The sequence below is a fragment of the Daphnia carinata genome, chromosome 10, assembly GCF_022539665.2.
Source record: "Daphnia carinata strain CSIRO-1 chromosome 10, CSIRO_AGI_Dcar_HiC_V3, whole genome shotgun sequence".
NCBI classification, from domain to species: domain Eukaryota; kingdom Metazoa; phylum Arthropoda; class Branchiopoda; order Diplostraca; family Daphniidae; genus Daphnia; species Daphnia carinata.
In genome coordinates this window covers 8,134,394-8,158,149 of record NC_081340.1, presented here as the reverse complement: position 1 = coordinate 8,158,149, position 23,756 = coordinate 8,134,394, and the positions used below count along the sequence as shown (strand labels likewise).

At 41.5% G+C, this 23,756-nt stretch overlaps 3 protein-coding genes and 1 long non-coding RNA gene across 5 annotated transcripts; 2 read left to right on the top strand and 2 right to left on the bottom strand.

Moving 5' to 3' along the window:
* The first annotated feature begins 138 nt into the window (after positions 1–138).
* Positions 139–1,934, top strand: LOC130701442 (armadillo repeat-containing protein 1-like). The gene is made up of 5 exons (XM_057523424.2): positions 139–248; positions 368–474; positions 531–968; positions 1,020–1,251; positions 1,324–1,934. The coding sequence occupies exons 2-5, from the start codon at positions 385–387 to the stop codon at positions 1,485–1,487; spliced, it is 924 nt and encodes a 307-aa protein (XP_057379407.1). The 5' UTR covers positions 139–248; positions 368–384; the 3' UTR covers positions 1,488–1,934.
* Positions 1,935–2,381: 447 nt separating this feature from the next.
* On the top strand, positions 2,382–14,733 carry LOC132088430 (uncharacterized). Its single transcript, XR_009422005.1, has 3 exons — positions 2,382–2,475; positions 2,615–2,662; positions 14,657–14,733. It is a non-coding gene; the product is annotated as an uncharacterized LOC132088430 (long non-coding RNA).
* Positions 2,840–7,238, bottom strand: LOC130701471 (peroxidase-like). Its single transcript, XM_057523453.2, has 11 exons — positions 7,005–7,238; positions 6,773–6,880; positions 6,007–6,171; positions 5,671–5,888; positions 5,405–5,575; positions 4,799–5,194; positions 4,459–4,700; positions 4,129–4,389; positions 3,668–4,040; positions 3,486–3,594; positions 2,840–3,417 (listed from the first exon to the last, which is right to left on the bottom strand). Exons 1-11 carry the CDS (start codon positions 7,010–7,012, stop codon positions 3,351–3,353), a joined length of 2,118 nt encoding a protein of 705 aa, XP_057379436.1. The 5' UTR covers positions 7,013–7,238; the 3' UTR covers positions 2,840–3,350.
* On the bottom strand, positions 13,763–21,533 carry LOC130701408 (peroxidase-like). 2 transcript variants are annotated; one of them, XM_057523373.2, is made up of 11 exons: positions 21,300–21,533; positions 19,424–19,606; positions 19,117–19,260; positions 18,808–19,016; positions 18,549–18,719; positions 16,879–17,402; positions 16,644–16,757; positions 15,935–16,568; positions 15,748–15,856; positions 14,056–14,200; positions 13,763–13,959 (listed from the first exon to the last, which is right to left on the bottom strand). In XM_057523373.2, exons 1-11 carry the CDS (start codon positions 21,308–21,310, stop codon positions 13,921–13,923), a joined length of 2,283 nt encoding a protein of 760 aa, XP_057379356.1. In that variant the 5' UTR covers positions 21,311–21,533; the 3' UTR covers positions 13,763–13,920. The 2 variants fall into 2 exon arrangements, with proteins under 2 accessions (XP_057379356.1, XP_057379357.1); XM_057523374.2 differs by having other exon boundaries at positions 19,424–19,603.
* Between the last annotated feature and the right edge of the window lie 2,223 nt (positions 21,534–23,756).

Sequence of the window (23,756 nt, the reverse complement as noted above, 5' to 3'; positions counted from 1 at the left end):
ATCGTGTTATTGCTGCTTTCTTGCGTAAAAAATGTGTCATTGACCTCAAAATTGCTAGAAACATGCCCGCAAGATTGAATGCGGAAACTAGCATAGTAACATTCCACCATTTCTGAACCGTTTCATTCCAGTTTTTAGCTTCCCACAACACAACCAGCCATCTAGCGGCTTATGGCCGCATTCTATAGAAGAATCCATTTTGCAGGGGGATTTCAGAAGGAAACTTTTGTTGTGATAAAAAACATGCGGTGAGTTTTCATAAAGAATACCTTCTACTTTGGTTGTTTTTTTTTTGTTTTTTTTAATGTAAATACTATCTGCAAGGAGATGGAATCAGGATTTAATGTTTCTTTATTTGGTAATGTAGGATTTAATGACGGCACAATGGAAGACATAAGTAGCACGGCTCTAGTCACTGTCCAGGCATATCGTAATATTGCTGAAGATGCTAGCAAAAGAGGAACACTTATTCAGGTATTCAGTAAGATTCTACACATTTTGGATGGTTTATTGAATCTTCAATTTATCAGGATGAAACCAGTATACAATTCTTGGCTTATGTTCTTGGTGAAAAGAATGTAGAAGTAGTCAGCCTAGCTCTAGAAACACTTAAACTGCTTTCTGACACACAAAGACACCGTCAAAAGTTAGCAGCTGTGTTTGGTGTGCTTGAAGCTCTTCAAGCAACAGCCGACAGTGCAGAAGAATTTGGTGAAGAAATAGCTAACAGTGCTGCAGATATCTTTACAGCGTTAAAGTTCTCAAAGAACTCGGCCTATGGAAATAGGAAACCAGCAGGTCAGCCAAAAGTGGAAAGAATTTCTTCCACAGAAGAAGCTGTGGAAGATGAAGGCTTATTTGGTGCATTAGATACTAGTTCTCACAGTGACAGAGGTCATCGTTTTCTAAAGTATAATTCAAAAGCCAAAACAATTACTGTTAAGGTGACGGGACTCACCACTAACCAGGTACACATATATCATAATGAAAGCAAACCAACTGCTAACTGATTTTTGTAGGAGGATCGCGAACTTTTAGAGCGCCAACTGATTAAAGTGCAGGGAGTTATCTCGATCGTCTTTGATGCTAACAACTCCCGTGTCACGTTACGTTCCCGTCCCGATCTTAATATTGAATCTGTTGGGCAGGCTGTTCGTAAGACGCAAACAATGCGTGCTTTCTTAGTCTGCAAAAATGAACTGGGGGAAGAGACACTGAAGCCAATCGGAGAAACAAACTCCGATGGTGACGGTATGTTGGGAATTCCAATGCCCGTTTCTTTGATCATTTCTTAATCATAATTAAAATTTCTGATCTCACCAGAGAGGAAATTAAGTACACCTCTTCCTGATTACCTGCCAGAGGATGATAACGACATACCTACAGAGACGTCTGACAAAGCACTAGCACCTCACGGCATTACAGAAGTTGCCAGCAACTGGATCAATTCAGCTGCCACCTTTTTGCAGCGTTCCTTCTACTGGTGAATCAGTGGTGCGTGATTTGTGAGACTATCCCTTATACACTTTTATAGATGTAATGATATCTTTTCTTTGTTTGCTCTCTATCTCAACACATTTTCACTCGCCACATCTTTCAAAGAAATAGAAACGTCTGATCAGAAAATATTGTCATAGCAACAAATTGTCCTCAACTTTTCGAAAAAAGTTTTCCTCTTAGATGTCCTAAATTAGGCCATTTTTCTTCTGTATAATTTTGTTTAGTCGAGTTGCGATGCGTGAAAAACTCATCTTCTGTCCACGATGGGGAAAAAATATATAATTTTTCCATTTTGATTGTGATGTATCAAAATCCTCCATTTTCGATCGGGTGTGAATTTACTTAAATTTGAATCGTGCTGAAAAGTAAACTACAATAAAACATGGTTCGAAGATGGGTCACCCAAAATACACTGAACGTGTAATTTAAAGCAATCCGTAGAATTACAAAGCTTCTTTCGTGCGTGCATTTATATGCTATATTTTTTGTAGGAGATTATATTAGTTTGCAAATGCAGTCAAACGTGAAAATTCTATGTTGAAATCAGTCAGTATAAATGGCTATTTTACTTTAACACTGCTGAAAGAGGAATAACGTAAAGAAAATCTGTTTAGAAGAATTAGAAATATGAAATATTAATTTAGAAACCGTCTGCTAATTTTTTTAGTTAAATTTTTATCTATCGATTATGCAAAGCAGGGGGGGGGAATTTATTAAGACAATTACATTGTGTAAATGTGTTATGCATTTGTTTTTCACCAGTTTGGGCGGCAAAGAATGTTCTACACCAGTTTTGGCGGTAAATAAAAATTCGCAACGCTGCACTAAGGGGAATGGTATGGAAGTCAACTTCAGGGGAATGGGGAACAATTAGGGGTAGTCTTGATTCATCTTCCGATCTCGTCATCTGTTTGATTGATGCTGGTGATATTTCGGAGCTGGGTGACGTCGTGCTCGGGCAAATCTCCACGAAAAGTAAGACGTTTTCTTCAAGTATTAAATGTGTTACATGTTTCTAATTTTGTTTTGTGTTTGATTTCAAGCATCACGTTTTAAAAAATGTCTCGTTGTTAAGCTCTCAGTTGCCCTTTACTAATTTCATGTCTCATTACAGGGCTGCGTGTCCCAATGTTCCACGAGCTTCTAGAAACTCCGTCAAGTAGTAAGTCACCATTTTTCATGTTTCTTTCTTTCGCTCATTGTTTTCCACGTGTCGTTGATTTGGTCGTTTAGCCTTGAAACTAAACAAAAATTTCTGGGAATTTTCGAATCGTATCTGTTGGGATAGGCTTCTTGTTGAAAGTGAAAGTGAAAGAACAAAAGGGGGTTGAGATGCAAGTTTTTGTGGGTTTCAAACAGATCAGTCACGTGTATTTTGAATTATTAGTTATCAGGTTTCGTTTCACATCGTGACAAGAAAAGATTTGTAGAGACAATCAGCATTTATAAATAAGGGAGTGACAATTCTAAGGCCTCTTTTCGTTTTCTTTTTGTGTCGATTTTCCTGTTAAGGGAGACATACGTTTCAAAGTCCATGCTTTTCTTGACAATTGACAAAATGGGTTTGCTTTTGTCTATATTTACACTCTAATCCTATTTTACCATTGGTTCCTTACCATCCTTAGTTTCTATATATGAAGGTATTTTTTATCTTTTACTTTCTTTATGACCTTCGCCGAGAAAATAGAAGTATATATTATATTATTTTGTAGCCATCCACAAACAAAGTAACCCGTCCATAACGAGTTATTTTGTTGTTGTTTTTTTTTCATCTTTTTAATTCTATCTTTTAAACTATTATTATATTAAAAATCTGGTCGGAATTTTAATTTTTTTAGACTTTCAACCTTTTACTCTTTCCACTTGCTCAAGTTGATGCGTGGCAAAATGCCTGATTTGCATGCCACGCGAGGGTTGCTAGAAAAAGTGAAAAGCGTAGTGTTTTAGAGAAAATGCGTTCAATGTTGAATTGTTTTGTCACTTACATTTCTGAGTCGGGGAGGACCATGACGTAAACTTGGACGGTGTCGATGTGATCGCTGTTGTCGCAAATGACTCGTGACAGCTTAACTTTGCGGATTTCGTTGACTTGCTCTGATTGGGTTGATAAATTCACGTGATTTTTATTTTGAACACCATTTTGTTTAAAGAAAGAATATGTAAATACCTTGAGTAAACGAGCTAGGCTGTCCGGCATTTTCGAACCAGAAACGGTCACCCAGGCGCAGGTTTTTGAACGTTTCTCCCATGATGCAACCGAAAACAGGGCCGACCATGCTGCCAGGCAAAGGCCTTTCAGATACACCAGCTGACCACAGATCGAGATCATCGGGGGTTTTGTAGGTTTGCATGTACATGTGAAGCGTTTCGTTAGTGAAGGCTCCGGCCAAGTCGTTCCAGCTTCTTGCTCTACGAAGTCCGCAGAATTCGCGGTAGGCATTGTACGACGGAACACCGTGGTCGCGACCGCGCTGAATGTTCAATGAAGCCAAGTCGGAACCGAAGGAGCTCGTTTCATCTCGGAAGAGATGGTTGGTCAGCTAGACAAAAAATAGTTTTACTTTGAGTTTTTCTTTCTTTTGTTTGTTGTCGGAATTGTTGATTGGGGGAAGACAAAGACAAGCGTACCTCTTGAGAAACGGAGTCGTCGACGGCCTGTGAGATTTGGTTCATGAAACCGGTGAGATACTGATCGCAAACGTCTCCATTGTAAACATCGAATGGTTTGTTGATGATCTCGCTGAGTCGTCGCGATCCGATGAACTTGTGCGATGTGCTCCAGCGCTCAAGAGCCGATGGGATCAGGGAGTGGCCGAAACGGAAAGCGGCGGCGAAGAAGGATGTCGGTAGGGTGGCCTCCAATTTCGGGTTGTATTTGTTCAACATGCCCTGCGCAAATAGACACGTTTTAGTATAAACATGTCTCTTCAAATTGTTAGGTTTTTTTTTTTGTTTTACTTGTCTTTCTCCCAGGAGACTGTAGCGTTCCATGACTTCCTTGCCCAACACCATGGGCAAGAATTCGTTGTAGGTGATTTGTTGCACAATAGCGGCAATAATGTGTCGTGTCTCTTGGAAAATTTTCTCATCCTCCCAGTGAGAGTTGATTTGACTGAGTTCGAGGGCGATGCGGTTGTGTTCGCGCATGAAAACGGTATGGAGGGCCACCAACATCATTTGCTGGTTGACACGTGCGTCACCTGTTTGTAATTTTTTTTTTCACAGTTTAAATTGCTCTCTCTTTCTTCCTTTACCTCTTGAAAAAGAACCGCTAAGAACAAAAAGAAATGTAGATTACCGGCCATAAAACAGTGGATGTCCTTGCTGGGTCGTTTGCAATTTGCGTCGGGGTTCTTCATTTGCGGTGGCAACAAATCTTTCATTCCCTTGTGACGGTTCATGGCGTTACTTTTCATTTGGCCGGCTTTGAATACGCGTAGTTTGTTCATCGTTTCCAAATCACTGCCGTAGACGAAACTGGCATCGAGATAGGCGGACACGGTGTTGACAGAGATCCTGGTGCCCAGTTTGCATTGGTCCCTAACTCCGGCGCCGGAACGGACGAAATCCAAACAAGTGCGACGGAAAAGCTTGTAAAACGGGTCAGCTGACGGGATGTCGATGGGCCAGCAAGCCTGGTGACGCTGGTTGGCTGCTACGTTGCAACATTTGGGTTCGGAATTGGTCCTGGGATCTAAAATTTGGGTTAGGTCAAAATAGAAATTCACGGTCACTTTCTTTCTTCTTTGTCTTTTATTTGTTTCCCCCCCCCCCCCTCGTTTTTCTTTTCTTTCGTTCTTGGTGAGGGGGGGGGGGAGGGTTTGTTTGTTCATTAGCCGGAGGCGCTCTCATAGTAATGTCAGCGTTGACAAGTAACGTTTTATTGCTGTTCCTGCTGTGTTACCTTTAGATTCGGCACCCATAGCCATATCGTGATCGATCAGCTGACCCCAGGCGGGCAGGTAGACGGTGACTGCGTGATCGTGAAAGCCCAAATCCTTGTGGGTGAGGGTCGACACAAGTCGAGCTGTAGGCAATTCGGAGCCAGTCACTGAAATGCGCGGTGCGCTAACACCTGCAGCATAAAACAATTGAAAGCGAATTGAATTTTTTTTTGTTTTTTTTTTTAAAGAAAAGAGTTCAACAAAAAGGAAAAGAATAGAATCGTACCGTCGCGGTAGTTTGGTGGGAGGAGTCGACGGAACGGTGCCATTACTGCGCCCCAATGTGCGTTCTCCAAATTGTTGCACATGCCGTCGATTTCACGGTAGCGCTGGACCTTGCATTGTGGCCGCTCGAATTTGACGGGACAGTACGGAGCGATGGCCGTGTGTCTGGTGTCGATCATTGGCAGTCCCATGTGAATCGCATCGGGAGCCAATTTGAATCTGTTTTTTCGTTTTTTTTTGTTTTTTTTTTGTGTAAATTGACAATTGGTTAGACAACGTCGTACGAGTATCGAATTGTTTAAAATGAGAAATTGTTAAGAAAAAAAAAGAAACCAACTCTTTTGCCAAGATGCGGCTCGTTTCGACGATTGTTCGGCCAAGTACGTCGATTTCAATATCGCTCAGATCTTTGCTTTTGGATTGCGGCCCACCGAGGCGGGTGGTTTCTTTTGCGGCGTTAAAGGCTCTGTTGATGGCCTCGTAACTAATGCACGTGCTCGTCCTGCCGTACGTATCACGTCAATAAAAACACATAACAAAAGTGTTATTGATGCGGTAATTACAAACAAACGGCGTATTCTTTTTGAGAAAAAAAAAAAAACGGCGAAAGAAGAAGACGAAAAGGGAACACGTTTCGGTGCATGGTTAAGACTAGTCGTGAACAACTGTTGCCGAAATCATCAGAAGAAAGAAAAAAAAAACCCGTACAAGTCCATGTTTAGTAGTCAACCATGGAGCCATTTGCGAGAATGCGCGGCAGCAGCAACAGGAAAAATTTAGAAAGTTGGCTGCCCTTTTTACTTTTTTCAATCTCTTTGGGTCTTTTTGTTTCTACAGGTATCACTGCGACACGTTCGTAGCTACTAAACTATGGGTGTTTTTTTGTGCGTGTGGTGTATCTGAAGCGTATATGGTGTATCCCTTTCCTCTAGATTGTTTTTTGGTTTCTTTTCTTTGCGGACTCGTTTGCCCTTCACACGCAGATAGAAACGCCTGTGAACGGCCCGTTGTACGCACAAAAATGGATCAAGGTGTTGTGTTTGTTAAATAACACTTAAAACGAAAAGAAAAGAAAAGAAAAAAACAGATTGAATAAGACTCACGTGGCGCCGGGGATGAGCAAGGCGCACTTTCCGTTGTCGTCCGAACGAACGCTGAGGACGCAACATTGCAGCGTGACGAGTAATCCCAACGCAATCAGCTGCCGGGATCTTTGGTGTTTAAATGTCGTGGTGGGGAGGGCGATTAAAAAAAGAAACATTTTAAAATTTTTATTTTGTTTTTGAATGAGGTCAATAAAAAAAAAAATAAAGTAAAAATTCAAAAATGGTTTACCTCTTCATGGTGGGGCGGTTAAGTGGAAGGGTTTCTCCGATCAATAATCACACAAATACTGAAACACTTTGTAGCAACTGAGGACTCGATTTAAACGATCAATCCAAAACTCGATGCGAAAACTTTCGAGTTATGTTGAAGGCAACTTTGATTTGAAGACTTGAATGGACAACAGATTTTTCTTGGCTAGGCAGAAAAGCGAGTTGAGCTATCGAGTCGCCGCGCTGAAAGAGACTGAACAAGGTGAATGGGTTTCACTTGTCCTTTTAAATTGCCCGTGTGTGTGTGTGTGTGTGTGTGTGTGTGTGTGTGAGTTTTGTTTCTTTTTTCTTTCCCGTCGTGGATGAAACTATAGTAGGAGAGGCTTTAGAGAGTGAACGTTGGGGACCTTACTAGACCAACGTGGATGGCGCTGTTTGTCGTGGATCGTGGCCCGCCCCGGACGCTCCCAGTCTTAGTTTTTTTTTTCTTTTTTCGACAATTCCGTACGTGGTTGGTCGTCATTTCGTTCGATTACGGGGCGGCCTTATTCCTTGAATTTATTTCATATTATTTCTTCAATTTGTTTCACCTCCCCCTCCCTTTTTCAACATCTCCCTCTATACAAACGAAAAAGACAAGAGTGAAAGGCGTTATGTTGGAAAAGCAGCATAACATGTATACACGATCTGGTGGCACCAAATGGAAATGGCATCTACCAAAAAAAGGAAGAAAAAGTCTGAAACGCGCGCGCGTGTGTGTGTGCGTGAGTCCGGCCTCACCAATTACTTGTCTTTCAGCTAGGTGCTGCTGCTGCTGCTCTTAGTGGTGGTGGTGGTGGTGGTGGTGGAAGTAGCGCTTGTCAGGGGCCAAAGTGGAGACTTGCAGATAGGCTGGCGCGTTCGCAGAAGAACCTACGCTACGGTGAAACACAGTAAACGTGGAGAAAAGCGAAATGACGAACGTAAAGGAATGCCAAGGTGAAGAAAATGAAAAAGCCAAAAGTCGTAATCCGTCTATCCTTAAGGTCGATCTGTTAACGAAAAAAAAAAAAAAAACGCCACAGCAGCCCTTTTTTTTTCTCTCTTTCTTATTTGAATTTCGGAATCTTTAAAACGGCGTTCCTCCCCCCACACATGTTTCACGAAAAAAAAAAAAAAAAAAACGAAAAATTGATGGCCATGATTTTGTGGGAGGTGAAAGCGCACGCCACAATCATTTTTTCGGCTATTTTTTCTCATCGTATTTTGGCCGTCATGCCTTCCTTTTCATTTTCAAGGTGAACCGAAAAAGAAAAAGAAAAAAACCAAAAAAAACCAAAAAGAACTGAGAAATGGAGTAAACTGAACGCAATGGGCTGTTGGATATAGACGTCGTACGTCACACAATGGCAACCGACTGTGTCAATAATCCCCGTGACGTCTGACTCACTGTGTGAGTCTGTTATTATCTCTCTCTCTCTCTCTCTCTCGCTCGCTTCTCACCCATCTATAAAATTGAGAATGTGGTGTCACACAGCCATTAGCGCAGCGGTGCTTGCCTTTTTACTTGCTTCATTAGCTCATGGACGAAGAATTGCATCGCGTTCGCAGTCCATCGGCTGGACAAAATGAGATTTTTTTTTCTCTTTACTTTCGGACGAAATTGAGATCATTTTTCATCTTCTTTGATGCGTGTGGCTGATTGCTTGATTCCATTTTTAAAGACAAAAACTGCTTGCATGTTTTTGTTTCGGTGTGGTCAGGGCAACTTGTTTTCGATTCTCATTTCTTTGTTGAATTCCTTGCAACATGCGAGTTGGACCTGTTTCATTTTTTGTCATTTCATGATTCGATTCCTTTCCCTGAGGTAACAAATAGCAGCCGAGCAATTCGCTTAACACTTTCGATGGACACAAAAACTGAAACACCAACTCAATGGGCATAGGGCACATATTGAAGTGATTAGAAGTGCGGCAACAAGAGACAACCTGAGGCTTTTGAAATTAGTCAATAGCTGCCAATAGGAAGAAGATTGTCTTGAATGTTGTTGTCTTTTTGTTCTGCCTTTTGGTTTATTTTATTTATTTTTTTTTTTCAAATGCTTTTTGAACAGCACGGGTACGGACGAGACAGACTGGGCAAGGCAAAGAAATCAGGTCTCAGTCGGCTGGGTCTGCCCGTCCGTCCGTCAGTGAGTCGTGTGTCCTGTGGCGGTTGACCGATCACCTTAAAAGAAAGTGACCGAGTGACCGAGGTGCATATCTAACAAGTCGCATGTTAGTTCGAGCGTAGGCACGGGCCGACACGCATCTCATTATTGCCCTAATTGTTTTGCAAATTTGTTTTCCCTCCCTCATCGTCGTTTTGTTTTCAATTTTGCCATTGTTATTTCGTCCATCTTTTTTTCACGATGGCTTCTTTTCAAAAGAAGCGATCAAGTTCAGCTTCAAAAAAAAAAAAAAATTCAAAATAGTAGATTACAAACGAGATGAGGGGCACGTCACGGTGCCATTAATAGGATCTTAACATTGCAACCAAAAGAGCGGGGAGTCGTAAGGTGGTTCGGATGCGGGAGGCGGTCGAGGAGGGTGAGGTGTGGCCTGGTGCCAGGTGGTAGTCACGCACGCGAGTCGTTTACATCACGAGCTTATGCTACAAATTGCCTTGCAGCAACCAAAAGAAGAAGAAGAAGAAGAAAAAAAAAAGATCAGAAAAAAAGGAGTGCGACCTTGACTACGTGTATGTGTGCCAGTTTCCAACTCGTTAACTTGAATGTAATCGATAATGAATGCGTTACGACGCTTGCCTATACGATGACGATCTTTTTTTTCTCACTTTTTTTTCCAATCAATTATTCCTTTGTGGTAATCGTTTTTTTTTTTTTTTTACTATTTTAACCGGATTGGCTTCATCGAATTTTGTTTCTGCAATGGCCAAATTTCGTGTAGCCCGAAATGTAACGAGCGTGAAGAATCCGACTGAAAACAAATTGACACGCTCCCACCGCCATTTAAAAATGCGATCCGCGTCCCCTCTTCGTTTGTACACGTACCATTTCATACGATTATACTATCATTCCCTGAAGAAAAAAAAATGAAAATAAAAAAAAATCAGACAAAGTCTGCGAATGTGGGTCAATTTCTAGCAACACAGTGAACAAGTAGCCGCCACACACACACACACACACTTGTATGCGTACCCCACTCAACTTTTTTTGCGTGCGTATGTTGTTCTGGCCGAGATGTGCCGGTCATACAATACATGGACTAGTCCAGTACACCGCCCAAGATTTGATCTCATTCAATTTGGCATTACATAGAGTGCCAAATGTCTTTCTTTTCAAGTTTGCTTTTTTTTTTCTTTCTTTCTTTTTTTATTTGTGTGTGTGAATTGATGTGACCTTTGTGGTGGCGCGGCGAACCGTTTTTGGGGATAGAGTCTCATTATTTTTCATCCTTTTACTTTTGTTTTCATAACTGGACCGTTGGCTTGTTGTTTCTATAGCCTTTTTTTGGGGTATACACTACAATAATAGTCAGTTATTATCTTCTCATGTTGTTTTTTTTTTTTTTCATTTCAACAATTGGAAACAAGTTATTTAGTTCACGTACAAATAACTTTTATTTTCGATCGCATGTTACGCGTGGATTTTTAGAACTGATAGGACCCCATGAAAATGAAGAAGTTGATCTCATTTCAACAGTCCACTCCCACCAGTCGCTCCAAACTGTAGTACGGCGACCTTGTACCGACTTTGTTTCGTTCTTTTTTCTTTTCTTCCATAATTCGATGACGTCGCCGGTCGTTCAAAATTCCCCTCTCGCACACGTCGTGTTAAAAACAAAGAAACGACCGCGGTTATTATCGTTAATTGTTTAATTTGTTTCTTTATTTTTCCATCCTTTTTTTTCCCTATTCTTCTGTTTTTATTGTCATTTTCTATTTGCCTCTTTGTTCCTTTGATACCTCGAAGGGTGGACCATCTAAAGTTTAATGCCGGTAGAGCCTTCGTTGCTACCGCCGCTTGTTTTCTTTTTTGTCTTTCATTTGGCCGCCATTTCGGCGAGCCAAAAGATTCCACTGAAAATGCAACACAAATATTCGTCGATGATGTCATGATTTTTGATGGAATTTTCTTAATTGTGTCTTTGTAACTGGTCATTTAAACTTTCTATAGCTGATTGAAAGTGGAGGGAAAAGAGTTGCTTTATTGAACAATAAAGCAATTTTTTTTTTATTTTATCGATTAACCGGTTCATGTTATTGACACAAGGAATGAAGAGTTTTCTTTTGCTGTCATGATTTTCTATAGAATTTCTTTATTTCCACGAGTTGACAACTGCGGGTTGTCAACCGTAAAAGGATGCGTGACATCTCCCAATTGTTTTTCTATAATCGATTTACACGCTATTTGGCAAGGTACCCAATCACCTCATCTTGCTTTAAAGAAATAATTTTACCCCTAGTAAAATAATCAAACATCTCCAGCCATCCGTTCGTTCTGGCCCGGACCTCTGTGTTTTAAAAATAGCCAGCTTGTATTTTTTTTTTTTAGCATCGTAATGCGAATCGTTTTTATCGGTGTTTTGGCTGGTGTTTTTCCCGCATGTTTTCTGGTCAAACGTCTTTTGTTTTTTTTCTTTTTTTCTTTTTTGTTTTTTGTTTTTTTTTTTTCGAGGCAATGTTTGGAGGTTTTTTTTTTATTTTGGTTTTTGAATGGAGGAGGCGGTGGAGGCGAGGCGCATAAATAAAGAGAAAGTCTATGCATGTGGCACGGTCTGTGTATCAGCTTGGTGTTGGTCCTTGCCATCAGCCATCAGTTTGAAAACAGGGACAATGCGTTTTGTCAATTTGCAAAAGCCCGTTTCAATTTCAAAGACTTCGCTACACTTTTAGTGTGCCGAAATTGTTTTTAAATTGATCCGCTCGTGTTTACCCTTTTTGTTTTTGAATGCTAAAAGGATCTTCTTCGTTTTGACTGGATGTTGTACGAGAAGGACATTATACCCTCCTTGTTTCTCTAAACGTTGTCCTCGTATCAACGCCTCTCCTTTTCAATGCGATTTAAACATCGCCGTATGGGACAGTTAATGATGTCTGCGACGCCTCTGCTTCTCGTTCGTAATGCGCGCCGTCGAAACGCTTGCCATTCAACCCATAGGACTGTTTCGACTGCAGCTTTGCCGTTTCTTGAATGCACGCGAATGAGTAAAGCGAATGTTACGTGTAGTAGTATCAGTATGAGGGTCAACTTTTACCTTTTCAAACGGCCCCGAAACCTGTTGCTCCCGCTGCTGAACTCTTGTTCATTCTCTCTCACTCTCTCACTTCGTGTGTGCCTTTCTCAATTGGCGAACGACCTCGATGGATGATAGGTTTTTTTTTTATTTCTTCTTTTTTTTTTTTTTTTTTTTTTTTTTTTTTTGTTTTCTTGTAAATAATAATAATAATAATAAAAAAGCAAAACAAACAAAACAAGATGGTGACGGGGGGGAGGGGGTGGGATAAACTCCCTGCAATCAAATACGCTACTATGACTTGGTATTAGTTCGGTAGATTTAATTGTTGTCTGTGGCTTCTCTCCTATCTCACTTTACCGTGTCCGTAACACGTAAACCAACCGGCCGGCTGCGTAGCCATTTTTTTTTAATTTTTGCTTGCAAGTGGTAATGTTTGCACACTTACCCGTGCATTAGAAGCGCTCCCTGCTACGCAGCAGAGGTGCATATTTATACGTTGCTTCAAACGGCTGACAATTGTAGCCATGACATACTGTTTGCCGTAATAAGAACGTCGCCGTTATAATAATATGCATATATATTTTCTTTCTTGTTTTCTTTTCGCCCGGCTGTCGTTCACCGACGAAAAGAGATTACAGCGAGATTACACATGCAAACAAAGTCGGATGAAAAATTGAATAACATCTTTTTTTTTTTGTTTTAAGGGAGAAAACGATGAAACCAATCCGTCATATTAATACGTCATTTTTTTTTAAATCTTTTTTTTCCACTTTTTTCTTTTTAAATATTTTGACAGAGAAGAGAAACAATTAAAAAAAAAACTTTAATTTAAAAAATATTCCGTTTCAAAACCAAAAATGGGGAGAAAAAAAAACAAAGAAAACAGGGAGGCCCTTTTGTTGTTTTTATCAGAAGTGGAGTCTCTTTTACTTGTTAGATTAAGTTTCCATGCAAAATCCCGTTTTCCTTTAGTCAAGTGGCGGCAGCCTTTAGCCAAGCCCCCTGTCTAAAGCAAAAAGAGAGACGAAACAAACTGGAGAAACGTGGCCATCGTGAATTGATGCCGAATCATTGCAGACCAAAAGCGAGGAAGAGATGGGATCCAAGTGGAGATATACGGCTATGGTCTATTGTTGTTTGATCGTTTCGCGTTGGCTTTGCAGACTCATTGGGGGGAGGGGGGGGGGAGTTAAACAACAACAACGAAAATTGAATTTTAAACGTTAACGAAAAGAATAGAAAAATGAAAAATGATAGAAATTGTGGCATTGGTTTTGAAACGGGAAAAAAACAAAAAACAAATTGGGATGAAGGAATCCCCATTGACAAAGGAAAAGAAAAAAAAACGACCGAAAAAAAAAGGAAATGTGTTAAAAGTTCATCCAAGAGAATATAGCTATTTAAAAATCATACACGATATAATCTATACGAAACCCCATTGGTAAATTTTTTTTTTTAACGGTTTGTTTTTTTTTAATCCGTAAACTTTTTTTTTCTTTAATTCTTATATTTTTAAATTTGTTTCTCATCAACGCTCTGTTTTTTTTTTCTTCTTCCCTTTCATTTCTTTCCCCGATCCGAATTTTTTACTCGTATACTGGATGGCTCTAACGACGGAGGGGCTGCTTCATTTCACTCGATGTTTCTCTTCTTTGCCGTGTCGCGTTTTGTTGATTTGATATGCGCATCTCCGCTCCTTTGTTTTCGGGTCAATTATTAGAAGAAAGGCCGTGGGTTGTTGAACAGTGTTGGCACCTATGCATTCCGAATGTTCCAAAAGGAAAAGTTATCGGCCGAACATTTGAAGTACAGACGTTCTGCAGCATCTAGAAATAACGAAATGAAACGTACGCTATTGAAGCCTCCGGCGAATGGTCCGGGAGCGGTCGGTGGCGCAAATTGCGGATTCTTGACATTGGGCTTTCCTTTCGATTCCCGCCATAATTCCAAGTTCAAGCGGGGTAGCACGGAGCTTTTGCAAGGCACTCTCGGGTTACTGAAGTCCGTCAAAACAAAACGAAAAAAAAAATGGTGTTAAAATTTAAATTGCAGAAAGAATTCTAGCGCCGTTACGTAGTTCACGGATGAGATTGGCTATCTTTTAATAAAACCTGGAGTTTTTTTTTTTTTTTTTTTTTTTTTTTTTGTGTGGGGGTGGGAGGGATTTGGCAAAGTACAGAGCTATTTCGATTTTTCAAAGGCTTGGAGTTATGTGTTGATCGTCAACTTTGAGATAAAAGTCGAATGGAGACGACTAAATAAGGTCGAGTGACGCCATACTATTTCAAGGCTGTACGTGGCTGCAGTAGAGCCACGTGGCGCAACTCTAATCGTTGCTGGTAGTGCCATTCTTTTCCTTTTTTTTTTTTTTTTTTTATGTTTTTCTTTTCCCTCATTTTTTTGTTTTGTTTTCTTATCTGGGCTAAATATTTTTATATATCGGCTTAAAAAGCGCTCGTCAGTAGCTGTACGGAATGTTGACGTTTCTATATCAATCCCGTTGTAATAGGTCGACAAAAGACGTTTGCGGCTGAGACGACCTTGTCAGAAATGAAAAAACAAAACAAAAAAACAAAACAAAAAAACAAAACAAAAAAAAAAAAACCGAAATAGAAATACTTTGCGTTGTTTGGACTGCTCCGAGTGGGTGGATATCCATCCACTCGCCAGCGACTGATCTAATTGAATGCATTTTTCTGGTCTACGCTCTGCTGTGTTGTGTGATGCATATCGCGTTGCTCTTGATACGATTGCGCGTTCTACTTTCGCTGCGTTTTATTGGCATCCAACTTCAGATCGGATTTTGTGTTCGACAATGATCAGTTACACGTCCCGTTTCGGGCTTTTTATTGGCTCCCTCCAAAACTGGTTTTCCTTATCTTTTTTTTTCTTTTCTCAATCGCCGTTATCTAACGTTGCATTTCAATCAGCTACCCTAGTTTATGCTCTTGTTGGTCATGCTCATTTCGTTTTCTACCGAAGAGATACCTTCACTTTTGTTGATTCACTGATCGTCGAGTTCCGTCTTCGTAATCCGTTTCTTGACGGCAAAGACAATGTGAAGGTGTTCCTATTCGCGTACAACTCTCAGTGAAAGTTGTCCGATGCCAGCGTTTTCGCAACATTCGTTCTTTACTTTTGTTGAAATTGATAGGTCACTACCTTTGCCAAATGTTTGGGAAGTCCCCTTTAGTGAAATTTCTCTTTTAACTGATGAGTCTTCCCCAGTGAGTCTTCCCCCCCCCCTTTCCCCAGTGTGTTCTTTTCTACCGCTACCTGCGTGACACTTGTAAGATGCGACTCCTCGCCTCGAGAGGGAAAATTTGAAACAGAAACGCGCCAACGATTTGAATGACTGATTTTTTCCTGTCTGTTTGTTCTTCGAACTTTGAACTAACGCCAAAAGATGGCGGCGTGGGGTTCGACGATAGATTAAAAACGGCGCGATAATTTGAAAATCCATTCATCGCCGCCTTCCCTTTTAACTTTGCTAAAGTCAAACGTAAACAAACCAATCGCAACGAGTGGAGGTTTTCAACTTACATTTGTGGATCGGGTAGAACCATTACGTAGACTTGAGCAGTTTCGATACGATCACCGTTGTCGCATACGAGTCTGGACAGTTTGATTCGTCGAATTTCGTTCACTTGCTCTGCGTTCGGGACAAAAATGAAGCGTCGATCATTTTTTTTTTTTTTAATTGCAATTGGATTTTAAAAGTGAATTTTACCTGGCGTGAATGAACTCGGCCAGCCTCCATTTTCGTACCAGAATCTGTCGCCATAACGCAAGCTTTTAAACGTCTCTCCCATAATGCAGCCGAAAACGGGGCCGACCATACTACCGGGCAAGGGTCGTTCAGAGATTCCGGCTGACCACAGATCGATGTCGTCCGGACTGGCGTAGGTTCTTGCGTATTTTTGCAGCGTGTCGTTGGTGAAGACGCCGGCCAGGTCGTCCCAGTGATGGGCACGTCGCAGTCCGCAGTATTCGCGGTAGGCGTTGTACGACGGCAACCCGTGGTCCCTGCCGCGTTGCATGTTGAGCGATGCCAAGTCGGCTCCGAAGCTCTTGAGGGGCTCTGCGAACAGATGATTGGTCAACTCTTCGGTCATGGCGTCGTCGACAGCTTGCGCCACTTGGTTCATGAATCCGGAAATGTAGCGATCGGTCACTCCTCCCTGGTACATGTCGAACGGCCGGTTGAACAATTCGCTCAGCCTGCGTGATCCGACGTGCTTGTGGGTGACGCTCCACTGTTCAATCTGGGAGGGTAGGACCGAGTGTCCGAAGCGGAAAGCGGCTGCGTGGAACGACGAGGGGAGATTGGGATTTATTTTCGGGTTGTAACCGGACGACAGACCCTATAATCAAATCAGGCGCTTTTTATCATTGCCTTATATTGTGACTTGATTGGATTTGATTGTAGGCGAACGTACGTCTTTATCGAGGAGCAGGCCGTAGTCTGCCATAATGTCTTTGCCCAGCACCATAGGCAGGAATTCGTTGTAGGTGATGTGTTGAACGTAAGCAGCGATGATGTGCCTCGTTTCCTGCGTACGACGTAAAAATTTTGTTATTATTATTATTATTTATTTTTTTTTTATTTTTTTTATTTGGCTTTAAAATAGTAGACTTAAAGGTGGTGGGGCATGGCGTCAATGTGTCGATTACCTGGAAAATTCTTTCATCGTCCCAGTGCGAATTGATTTTGGCCAATTGGGCGGCGATGCGGTTGTGTTCGCGCAAGAAAATGGTGTGCAGAGTGACCAACATGACTTGTTGATTGACTCGCGCATCACCTGCTTCGAAACAATAGATGTCGCCGCTGGGCCGTTTGCAGTTTTGGTCGGGGTTTTCCCTTCTCGCCGGCAAGAGATCCTTCAGGCCCAAGTTGCGCAGCGCCGGGTTGGAGGTGAGCGAGCCGCCGCGGAAGGTGCGCAACTTGTGCGCCGTCTCCTTGTTCGTGCCGTAGACGAAGCCGGCGTCCAGGACGCTCGTCACCGTGTTGTAGGTGGCGCGCGGTCCCAATTTGCACTTGTCTTTCAATCCGCTGGCTGAGCGCACGAATTCCAAGCAGCGGCGGCCAAAGAGCGAATAGAACGGGTCGTTGGCTGGGATGTCGATGGGCCAACAGGCTGGATGACGCCGATCGGGAGACACGTCACAGCACTTTGGCTCGGCATTCGTCCTCGGATCTATTTTGGCAAATGGAATTCTTATCGATCAATTGCGTACATTAAAAAAAAAAAAAAAAAAAAAAAAAAAAAGGGGGGGGGGGTATGTTTTAAATTGGACCAATTGCGTCATCGAGTCATGGCGCAAGTGAAATGAGGAAAGATGTCAATTCACGAAACTATCTCTTTAAAAGCTTTTTTTTTTTATTTTTTTTTTATTTTCCGAAATTGGCCATCTAAAATGCAAAGTCGGATTTTAGTGTTGCTGTTGTTGGAATAATTGGGGATTGAAGCAGTGACCTTCGCCTTCTTGTTTTTGTTTTTCTTCTTTCGTTTGAATTGTGAGGCCACTTTTAAATGAAACGTACGGTGATAATTGTGAAACGGCATTACCAACTGGACGCAATTCAGCTGTCTGATTCTTTTTAGTGGTTTTAAATGAATCGCCTGACTAGAATTTAGAGAGACGATCTTAAAATAAAAGTTGGATCTCTTTCGTAAGGGCAAGGTCAGAAAACGAAACGGCGTTGACATCGAATCACTTTCCGCCATTTGAATTCGTTATTTTTATAATGGCCTTTCGTTTTTTAATTTTTGTTTTTTTTTCCCTCGCACTCGTTTTGACTCCGATGTAAACCTTGTTTCGTCATCGTTTGGTTTACATCTCACGCATTGAATTGAAGTAAAACAACTGCGATCGTTAATTTATGGTGTTCTCAGGATTTACTCTGCTTCTCGTCGCGCCGTCACGAGAAATTTTTGAAACGGGAGTTGGGGATTCATGACGATCGTGCGCGAGGCCATCCACTGCCAACCACACGGATGGCGGGTGCAGTGAAAGTTTGATCTGACTCATTTGGACACATTATCCCAAGAAGTCGAGCGTGTTTAGGAAAATTGCAAAAGCTGCAAAAAAAAAAAAAAAAAAAAAAGAAAAAAAGATGGCGAAGGGGTGCCTTTAACGCTCATGCGGCTTATGGTCGACATGAGTTAATAGTCTGCGCGCGTGTCTCGTCGATAAATTATTAATAATTAGAGCATTAAAAGCAGAGGTGTGAAGCGGCGAGTTTTTTTTTTTTGTTTTTTTTTGTTTGTTTTTTGTTTTTTTTTCATTTTCCCTGCCGCCTGGATTGACATTGAAACGTGCGTGAAGCAAGAAACGCATACCTTTCGTTTCAGCTCCGGCGGCCATGTCGTGATCGATGAGCTGACCGAAAGCCGGAAGGAAGACGGTGACGGCGTGATCGTGATAGCCGAGATCGCGGTGGATGGTGGACGAAATGTAACGGGCCGTGGGCAGCTGTTCTCCGGTGACTGAAATGCGCGGCATGCTGATGTCTGCATTTTGCACGATTATTCGGCGTTTGTTTGATTTCAACTGTTAATTGCCAATGACCGCGGAGGACAAATGGAAAAAGAAAAATACCGTCGGCGTAGTCGGGAGGCAGAAGGTGGCGGAAAGGGGCCGAAATGGCGCCCCAGTTGGGATTCTCTAAGTTGTTGCACATTCCGTCGTAGTTTCGGAATCGCCTGGCTTCGCATTTTGTCGGTTTGGGGCAAAAGCGGGCGATGCTCGTTTTGAAAATATCGATCAATGGCAATGCCGCTTGAATCTCGTCCGTCTCTAATTTATGCCTGCAAAACAAAAAAAAAAAAAAACAAACAAAAAAAACGAGAAATCATGAATGATTGCAAGTCATTATTTTTCGTGCTGGAAATTTTGTTTAAAATTTACTCTAAGGACAGCAAGCGACTTGTTTCGATTAGAGTTTCAGCCAGTTGTTCGTTGTACGTTTCCTCTCTTGATTCGACTAGCCGGAATTCCTTTGAAGCTTTGTTGAATGCCCGGTTGATTGATTCGATCGTGATGCAACTTTCCCTGCGGACGTGACAAAATCAAAATAGCGACACATCAAATTGATGTCGGAAAACCAAAACCAAAACAAGAAAAAAAAAAAAAAAAAAAAAAAAAAAAAAAAACTAGAAGTAAAAAAATACACTAGATTTTTCATTTGAACAGCTGGTACGACGCGATATCTTACCCGTGGCCTTTAGGTACGACGAGGGCGCATTTGGGTCCCACTTGCTGCAACTGTTGCTGCGGTAATCTACCGAAATTGTGTTTGGGCTGGAAAGGCGGTTGGGCCATGGCGGCCATCGCTCCCATCAGCAAGAACCCAAAGACCCAGCGTAGCGTCTGCTGCCGTTGCTGGAATGTGCTGCTACTTGTTGATAGACGTCGAAAAACCAAATATGTACAGAATCGCGATCGTAGTCATAAAAAGTGAGATAGAAAAAACAAAACGAGGGGAACAATAGAAAGAGAATTGGGAGTTAAAAATGAGAATTAGAAAGAAGATATATTGTGATCGCCATTTAGCCAATCTTTCGAGTGAAACGCCTCTGCCCCCCCCCCCCCCCCCCTACGCCGAAATAACGTGTTATTTACGACACGATGTTCGATGGCGTTGATTTGTTAGCCGAAATGTGGCCAGCGGACTCTTTTTTTTTTTCCGCTGGGTCGTTCGTTTTCGTACGGTGCCTCATCGCCCCGTTGGGCGATATTTGGCTGGCCTCTTGCTCGTAGACAAATCATAGTGGTAACGAGATTTGCTTCTAGCTGTTTTTCCGTTAACTCTTTTTCTTTCTTTCTTTTTTAATAGTATTTTTGTTATTTCCCTGTTGAAGAAGTTTGGAATATGCGGACCTACTTTTTTTTGTCTTTTTTTTTTTTTTTTTTTTGTCTTTTTATTTCTTTTCGGCAAGTGTTTTCTCTCTGGGACAAGAGAAACACAATCCGTTCCCGATGTGCAACAGCACACTTGTGTTCCATCCCGCAATATTATGTGGGGCCCAATTATTATTATTGTTATTATTTTTTTTTTTTTTTGTTTTCTGTTTTTTTTCTTGCCTCTTTTCTTTGGAGAAATCCAACACCTGTGGAAAAGTCTTGATGATCTCGTTCTCCCCTCTCACGTATAAAGAAGAGAAGAAAAAACAAAAAACATGGATAGCAATTCAATAACTACACGAAAAGCCCCTGTGCTTCTCATTTATTTATTTATTTTTTTTTTTTTTTTTTTTTTTTTTTTTTTTTTTTTTTTTTTTGGTGAAGGGTTTCCCTTGTTTTCACCCGCACTATAATCATAATCGTATTCCACACCTCATTTACCTTCGTTTCTTTTGCGCTTTTGGTCGTCCGCTTTGAGGAGCACAGCCAAGAATAGCAACATTTTTTGATTGATCCAGCTTTCCTTTTTTTTCTATTTCTTTTTGTGGCTTGTTATAGCGATTGATAACAACGCGCACGCAATGGAGCACAATTTAATTGTTTAGCCACGACTAGAGTTTTATTTAGATTTGTTTTTGCCAATTTTTATTTTTTACTCTCCCCCCCCCCCTCCCGTCCTTTTTTTTTTTTTTTTTTTTTTAAAAAAGAAGCTGACGTGTCATTCACGTGAGTTTTGACAGGTTCTTTATTATTTGACGCAATTGAAGTGAAGCAATCCTAGAAGCGACACTTTGGCAACCGAAAAACTAGAGAAAAGGGGAAATACCTCGGCTATTTTGATGCGTCTAACAGGAAAGCATAATTAGCGTGAGCTGTTAGGACTCGGGGCAAGTTTAAAGAGCCAACTGTTATGTATCCCAATGAGAAGCGATTCGCATATAAAAGCGCTGTTGTGAGGGGGGGGGGGGGTGCCCATCTTTCATATTAGACTGAATATGAATGCCAGGACGATGTAGGCCAGTTGGCCAGTTAACCGATGTTCGTTTCTTTACCACACGCGAACTAAATACAGGAAATTCTTTTCGTACGTCATAATCGCTTGCCGTGTCTTCCTTAAAGATGTCGCTCAAAAATACAAAACAGTTGCCTTTTTAATAACCGAGATAATGGAGGAGAGCATGACTTACCCGTTTGCCATGACGATTCACGGGTTGTCACTTGAAACCGTCGCCGCGATGAAGCGCAAAAAAAAAAATGAAGCGGGATCACTCTTGTTGGTTTTTGTAATCGAAATCAGTTGCAGCACCGTTTGCTATTTTGGACTCTTGAAATGGTGTGCGAATTCGAGAAATGCAATAAAGGGAAAGAAACTAGTGACGAGATGAAGTTGAGACGAGTCGAGTGCGTCCACGGAACACCATTCAACGTCGTTTGGCGTCTTATTTCACACTGCAAGACGCTCTACCTTACACTCTTTCTCTATATATACTAGTTGGGGAGAAGGAGGGAGGGGGAGGGGGGGGAGAGGATCGCGCATTGTGTCTGTTCTGTTGGGCCGACGACAGCGACAGAGGGGCGGGATTGGTAGCGGTCGGAGCGGTAACGGGAGAACAGCGAAAGCAGGTGGCCAGTGCTGGTACCTACAAGAGGCTATGGTTTGGAATGGGCAGATCGGGATGGAAGACCAGAAGCGAAAAAGAAAAAATAAACTCACCTGGACTAGAGCGGGTTTAGTTTTTGGTTTTTTTTTTTTTTTTTTTATATTTGCGGGCGTTGGATTTTTTTTCTGGTTTCGCCTCCTTCTCTCTTCAATATCGGCGATGCTGCCTGTGTGTTTAACTAAACAGACGGGTAGAAGAATCGAAAGAAAAGTGTTGGGGCTTTACGACCGATGCCGTAGCATCAGGTTGCAGAAGTTGGATGAAAAATGCAGTTTAATAAAAAAAAAAAGAATTTCAGGCCAAAATAAGGGTGGGGGGGGCCTTTGTAAAGGTATAATACCATGTTACGTCGAGATGTATCCGTGAAATGAAATAACGCAGTGGACCAGATGGTATGCTTTTTTTTTTCCATGAGTGTCTGGCCAATGTGACCGCCTCCTCAAATGAGGAGGAAAGAAAATGCTTCATTTTCTTTTTCTCGCTGCGGGGGGGGACAGAAGAAAAGGATGTCGATGCTTTGCCGTTTTCTTTCTCCTTTCGCCGTAAACAGTCGCCTCGTTTGTCACGTTTTTCCTTCTACTTGATTTCAACAACAACAACAACAACAAAAAAAAAAAAAAATAAATCAATAAATCAAAGGAGTAGGACTCGTCAAGTTTGGAGACGAATGAGTTTGGCGGGAAAAGAAGGCACTCGAGTTGTCCTGCAGTTTGGAGATGACATCGTCACGACATTTTTACGCACGTCCTCCTAGGCCCCGCTAGCAAAAAAAAAAACAAAAACAAAAACAAAAAAAAAGCCAACAGTTCCACTAACCTCTTTTCAGTTTATTTCAATTTTTGCTCTTCTCGTCAATACGCGATGGCTGTGCAGGTGTGGAGACAATCGATAGGGACTCGCCTGTGTGAATTTTTCTTTTTCTTTTTCGCGGTCGTCTCCAGCGTAAACTGCTCGCAAGTTGTTGCCTCTTTTCTTTTTGACACACATTTGCTTTTTTTTTTTTTTCTTTTTTTTTCTTTCTTTCTTTCTTTCTTTTTCTCATTTGTTTCGTGTTTTTGTGATTGTTTTTGAACATTACGTAGCGAAACGCGTACGATAAACAGCCCATTACATTCCGTTGTCCTGCCAAATTTCTCAATTTTGGTCACTCAAACGTCCTCTAAAAGTAATAATAAAAAACCAAAACAAATTTGGATCCGGTCACACAATTGTCTCGATTGAACGAATGGTAAGCGCGTGTACGCCCTCCACTTTCGATGCTACTGAGTATACGATGGCAATTGTCGCTCCGCTTGCTCATTCGTTTTTGTTTTTTTTTTTTGTTTTTTTTTTCTATTTTCCCATCCGTAGAAGATTCTTATCTCTTTTTTTCTCTCTTATTCTTTACGATTCTATAGTTGTGTTATGACTTTGTACACTTTTCTGGTCTTTCCTTTCTGCTCACCCGTAATTGCAACAGAGAATCGTCCTTGTCCTCGACGTAATGAGATTCGTTTTTTTTTTTTTTTTCCTATGCGTCCGACTTTCCTGTCACCGACCGTGAACATTCGCACGAAGATCAAATCATCATAAATAATGAATATTAATTATCGCAGCGTATTTTTACTCTGTTTTGCTTGCGGAGCTAACTAGTCCTCGAATAGGAAAACGGACGAAATCGAATGGTCGCAGCGACCATCACGATCGATTCAGCCCTCGGCGACTTTCTCTATTTTCAAGAATTTGCTTCTCAATTAAGAAACGACTGCTCATTTATGTGTGGCGCGTGAAGACGTGGCGTTAGTTAATCGCACATCTCGAATTGAAATCGCGACGTGCAAGGTCGCGTCCTAATTGATCGAAATCGATGGCTGAATTTGGTCGTGATCGCAACAACGGTCAGATGAAACAAATCACGCGCCTTCCGTTTAGCGTGAATCAGATTAATCAGGTTAGCAGTAGGAGCGGCGTTTGTGGAACGCAAATCGAATGCAAGATGTTACG